General features: G+C 35.1%; 1 protein-coding gene across 1 annotated transcript in view; it reads right to left on the bottom strand.

Moving 5' to 3' along the window:
• Nucleotides 1–894: 894 nt before the first annotated feature.
• LOC104508910 (dachshund homolog 1-like) overlaps nucleotides 895–6,000 on the bottom strand; it is a gene marked incomplete at its 5' end in the record, with an annotated part of 75,659 nt that continues 70,553 nt past the window's right edge. The window contains one exon of the mRNA XM_010150676.1: nucleotides 895–1,065. Within this exon, the coding sequence (XP_010148978.1) occupies nucleotides 895–1,065 (171 nt within the window). The remainder of the gene's footprint in view (nucleotides 1,066–6,000) is intronic.

The following is a 6,000-nucleotide window of genomic DNA, read 5'->3' as shown; positions in this document are numbered from 1 at the left end:
TTCTATGATTCTATGATTCTTACTGTTAGCATGTTAATTAAAGGTATAATGATACTGGTAGTGAATCCAGGTGTTCTTGGGATTCCCTATTTAGCTGGTTGCCAGAAAATTAAACTGGACAAGAACAGAGTTATAACTCTAGCCCTGCAAAAATACATATCTGACTTGTTGTGGTCTGTGTTAAACAGCAAGTGAGCCTCAGAGGTTAACAGTCCCTTGCAATGTAATTAGAAACTATTAAAGGGCAAGACATACATATTCAGAAAAATGGATCCATAAAGAAAGATGGGAACAAGGCCATAATGCAAACTGTTAATGCAAATCACTGTAAACTGCCTTACCTTTACTAATATTTAGAAATCTTTCATATGTATATGCTTTACAGTGGGCTGATGTTCAAAATCCTTCTAACGCTACTGCCTTATAAAGAAGAACCGTAACTGTTCATTCTACAAATATGTTTGATCTAACATACATGTGTATTTATTACTTACGGTTTGTCTAAACATGCAATATATGACCCGAGCACATAAAAACAGAGACGAGTTCTAAAAAGCTTGCATATTCTTAAATTTGATACAAACTATCTTTGCATTAAGTAGCTATCTTTTTGCATAATGAACACAACCTGCCAAAGGCCATAACAGCACCCATGGTATTTATAACTGTGTTGTGTATTACTGATGTAAGAACTAATATTCAAGAAAAACGTGGACAAAAATGAAGGTCCTTCCTGTAAATCTCATGAAGATCCCATGCAGAATCAGGCAGGTTGTAAAACTGCCTGCATTGCAGTCAGCCTGGACAGAACGGGAGGGAAGGGGGAAAAGTTTTGATCAAACACAGGTGTTTGATAAAAAATTAGGCTTCCTAAGGAAATAAATTACAAGGCATTTATGCCTGCTTATTTAAGATACCTCTGTTCTTCTGCTCCACAGCCAACTGTTTTTCAAGTGTTTCCCTCAGTTCTCGTTCCCTGAAGAGCTCCATCTTCAGCTCTGTCTTTTCCAGTTGGACCTGTTTCTCTTGAGCTCTGGCATTGTCTATAGCAACCTTTAGTAGACCCTGTTCAAAGATAAAGTTGGATAATGTTTGAAGAATGTTAGAACAGCTGACATAATAAACAACTTCTGTTATTTTTCCTTGATTAGTCTTGTGAGATACTACAAATGAAATAATCCTGTTATGGGGTCAAAGCCTCCAAATTATCAACAGCAAATTTTTACTGGAATTAATTTTAGCAGGTGAGTAAAAACCTGTAAAAAGACAGGAGTCAAGTTTTCCCATAAACCACAAAACTCATGTTTGACTGTACATAGAACTAATGTGAAAAAGTTATAGGTATAGTTTTATTCTTTGTCAGATAAAAGAGACAAGCAGCCTATATAAAGCACTTGCACCAAAACAAAAAGCTGTCCCGTTGAAGGAGAGCTGGCAGTCTCACAGTCAGATCAACCACAGAACAGCAAATTCAATCTCTATCACAACTCAAACCAACGGAAATTACCAAAGGGAGAAAGGTTCTTTTAAAGGCTTGCCATTTGGCTCCTTACTGTAGTTAATTATTATTACTTTCAGATATTTTCATATTTCATGGGGTTTCCAAGGAAGATGGGGTTATTGGGATGCTAAAGCAGAGGACAGTCACAAAGCAGGAAGATATGTGTCTTAAAAGTCCATTCCCTGGCCTTGTACAACTCTCACAGTAGAGAACAAAATGCATCCATCTCTCAATTTCTTGACCTGGGATGTTTGAAATAAATTCTATAGTTTTTTGGTGTTATTGTATCAGGAAAGAATGATTCAGCATATTCTAAACTTGTCTTGAGAATTTCAATTTCACAGTTCCTTCTTTTCTTGCAAGGAAACAGGAAGAATCCAGCACAGCTAATAACTAGACAGTTCGGACACTGAGACAGGGTATGAAAAAGAGGAGGAGAAACTGAGCTGAAATAGATTAACATGGAAAGAGGAAAAACTCTCTTTTTTCAGAAGCCTGGCCATCTCGCTCTTAGGGTCTACACCTGAATCTCTCCTCTTGAAGCCATCATAACAGAATAGATAATTAAGCTTGGATATTCATATCTGAACCTCCATGGATATGAACCTAAGTCTTCTGTATCCTAACCAAGTCTCCTGACAACCTAACTTTAGAGATATTTTGACCCAAGAGAGATTTAAGTACTGATATAAAGCAATAATAGGTCCCAACAATAGGTCCCAACAATAGGGACCGAAGAGTACTCCCTAGTAGCTTGTAGCTCTGCTAGGGAAGCATTCAGCTAACAGAGAAAAGGTTCTCACTCTAAGGCCTGGTTTCAGAACAATCACACTACAGACGTGAAATCATATCCCCCGATGCCCAAGAAAGCTTCCTCACCCCTCAGGTGCACTACTTAAATTGGATTCAGGGTCGCGTGTTTTTTCACTAAAATTGTTTTAAATATCTCCAAAAAGGAATGGAAGAAGAAGCCAGCAGGATGATACTTGAGAAATGGAAAAAGTATTTTTCATGAGTGTTAGTCTGCGCATATATCCCACTAGTTTTCCCCATGTCAATGCTTGCTTTAAAATTTAGGTTGTACAAATTCCTCTTTTAAGTCTGTTTTCCGAGCCTGTTAATTTTCAGTACTCCTCATCCTCACTCTTAACTAAATTGCTGTCTCATACAGGGCTCAGTGCTTTTCAGCTCTACTACAATCTATTAAAGTTCACAGGAGCCGAAAGAACTCAACACCTTTCAACTGCAAAGCCCAGATGGTCACCAAAATTATATACACTACATAAATAAAGAACCATATTTGAAAATATCAAACAACAGTAATACAACAAATGTGCTTACAAATATGTTTAAAGTTTTAAGAGTTTTCTTTAAAAGAAGCAAGTATTATTCTAAAATAGGTAAACCACAAATTTATTTTGGGTTGAATGGTAAACCTGGATGACTACTAAAGAAAATCACATAAAGCTAAATAGAAAGCTCTACACACATGAAAAGTAAAATAAAATTTGAAATATTTGAAAAGCCTTTCCAATCTTTTCAAAAAGTTAATACCTACTGGAATTCTGTTCCCTTCCTCTTGCCATATTCTCCTACATGAACAACCATCATAAACTGTGTTTTCTATATGGGATGCATTTGAAATATTAAGACATTAAAGAAGGAGTTGTTTATCAATACCTGCTTCTGGCTTACACTTAAACTCTACAATATTTTAATCTTCTCCATTTTATCACTTACTGGAACATGTGGTTCATCCAAACCACTAATAAACTAGATCAAGTAAAGCTACATGAAGTGTATTTGTTGATGAAAAGTGTATTGTCAAGTAAGTTTAAATCTGCAAAGACCCTCCTCCCAAATTCTTACAATCTATCTTGTTTAACAATAAAATCGAGCTGCTAAAGCAACTGCCATCTTTACTCAATTCAACTACATTCATGTACATGTTTCTTCTTCATCAGGAACAAACAATTAGTAACAAATGAAAGAGATCATTACATCAAGTGCCCTTTTAGATCACCCCAATTAAAACTTTAGTTTAGCTGTATTTTAATTCTAAGATACCAAATTCTAATTTTCTGCTCTGATTGCTCTTGTTGACTTATCTTTGAAAGATGCACTCTCAGTGCAAAGCCTAGAGATTATTTAGCAAGATGCCAATGTTGGCACCACTTAATGTGTTGATTGGTTGTATTATCAGTAGCAGTTTAAAATAAATTACTATTAAACTATTATTGTCCTTGGCTGACAAACCACAATATTTTGGTGTTCTTTAAATATGAAACAATCATTATGAATAAACATAGAGAATAATGCTAGAGTGTAACACTGATGTGTGTAATTTCATATTAAGAATTGCTGTAAAGTACGAAGCTGCTAAAAGCATATTACATTTTCTATTGAATTTCTACACCACACTTCCTCCCCCAACCTTTCATTTTTTTATACTTGCTGCTAACGTAGCTAATGGTAATACATTACCTATTGCTGCTGATTATGTCTGAAAAATATTAGCTTTTTGGAGCCAAGACCCACTAGGGACTACTTATAAGCTACACAAAATTAAGTTTCATTTTTAGAAGTTAAATCAGTGCACATCAGTAGGCGTCCAATGTGAAAAAAAATCTGCACTAGAGCCAAACTGATACATATGCAAAAGTGCTGTTGCTGCCAATGACAGCTCTAATGCAAAAATACTGGAAACATTCAATATCTCCCTGTATTCAATGCAGAAGGGGGTGAGAAAAATAACTAAAAAGTACAGCATCTAAAAATCATCAGTGCCCCTTGGAACAGGAATAGCAATTTCAGAGTTGCATGAAATTCTATTAATTCTCCCAGTGGATCAGCTGTAAAAGATTATACAAAATACAGTATGTCCAACTTGTATTTGCTATGGCTAATCCTCTAACCTGATATTAAATCAATATGCTGCCAATGACAATGGGAAATGCAGTGCAACACAGGACATTAACAAAAAGAAAATATTTCCCTTTAGGGAAGGTCAGATGTTATGGAGGCTGGATAATGATAATTGTAGTGAACATGGTCAGGTTTCAGATTTGTTTTTAATACAGTATGGCTCTATCTGGAGCCAGGGTCTAAACACAGTATGACATTCTTCCCCTCTGTGTCACCGTTTACTTTTTTTTTTTTTTTATTTCAACATAATGTGAAAAATGGACATTTTTTCCATGGAGATTTATAGATAATTCTGATTTGCTTTGTTTACTTTAATGCTCTTTTTCTAATATTCTCCATTGAGAAATTCTTCAGAAATGTCCTGAATAAAAAAATAAGTTGATATATGGGTTATGTTTCTTCCCATTCTCCGATGTATCTGAAAAGACCATCATGTTTGGGCATTCTACCGATTCCATAGAAATTAAACATATATCAAACTTCAAGTCATCCTTAAAGCCAGTAGAAGCAATATTATTTTAAAAAAATGCAAATAATGTGTTGCTTGTTTTGAAAAGGGCGGAAGGGAAGATTTATAAAAGCTTCTGCTCTTTCTAGCCACATCTACAGTGTATTCTACCTAACAGAATTTAGTTAGCTACGCAGTTACAGGTGACATCAAAATGGCCTTAACAGCTACTCCAGTGGTCTATCTAGATGTGCATTTTCTGTTTCCAACAATCATCCACAGTGGGTGAAAAAGGCAAACTAGAAGAACAAGGCAGGCACACCATGAAGCTTTCCTAGTCAAACCTCTGGCTTTCAGAGATTTGTAGCTCAGGGGCTTCATTTTGCAATATTAGCTATTCATGGTGAAAACACTTTCAAATAGCATTGCTTCTCTTGAAGTCAGGAAATTATACATAATTTGTATGTTCTCAAACATAAAACTACCTGGTGAAACACTTGTAAAAAAAAAAAAAAATCAGTGTATATGTATTTTAGTTAACTTCACAGGTTAATTTTTGAGTATTAGCCATTTGCAACTGCCTACTGACTTAGTAACATAAGCAAAGTAAGACAAAACAGCTTGACTATGTCTACAGGTGACTCCAGAAACACATTTTCTGTAATATCTCAGATTGAATTTCTCCTTCATAGGTAAAGGCATATTGTGCAAGTCATTTTTCCACTAATACCTTCTGTGAAAAATAAAATAATTCTCTTGAATTTTAGCAGAAGATAAATAAAATAACATGAAGTAAAACTGTGATTTTACTTTATCCAGTGTTTGCAATATTTTTCTCCTGTGTATTTAGCCATAGATGGTAACAGTGCAGGAGACTCACTGCAATAAAGCCAGTAGTTTGCTTTGTTTTCACAGGGGAATTTGGTTTGTAATCATGCATTTTCTTATTAGTATCAATGGGATACTTGCAGCTTATTTTACATATATCTTTAAAAATACATAGCAACAAGACTGTGTCAATACAATACAGTCTTGATAGAAAAATACAACTATCAGGGTGCAACAAATTAATCCCTTAGATATTAATGGAAATCCAGCTTGGGGACAGTAAAGATTCAGACTCTAA

This window comes from Eurypyga helias, unplaced genomic scaffold, assembly GCF_000690775.1.
Source record: "Eurypyga helias isolate BGI_N326 unplaced genomic scaffold, ASM69077v1 scaffold20534, whole genome shotgun sequence".
NCBI classification, from domain to species: domain Eukaryota; kingdom Metazoa; phylum Chordata; class Aves; order Eurypygiformes; family Eurypygidae; genus Eurypyga; species Eurypyga helias.
This window is presented reverse-complemented; position numbering and strand designations above follow the sequence as displayed.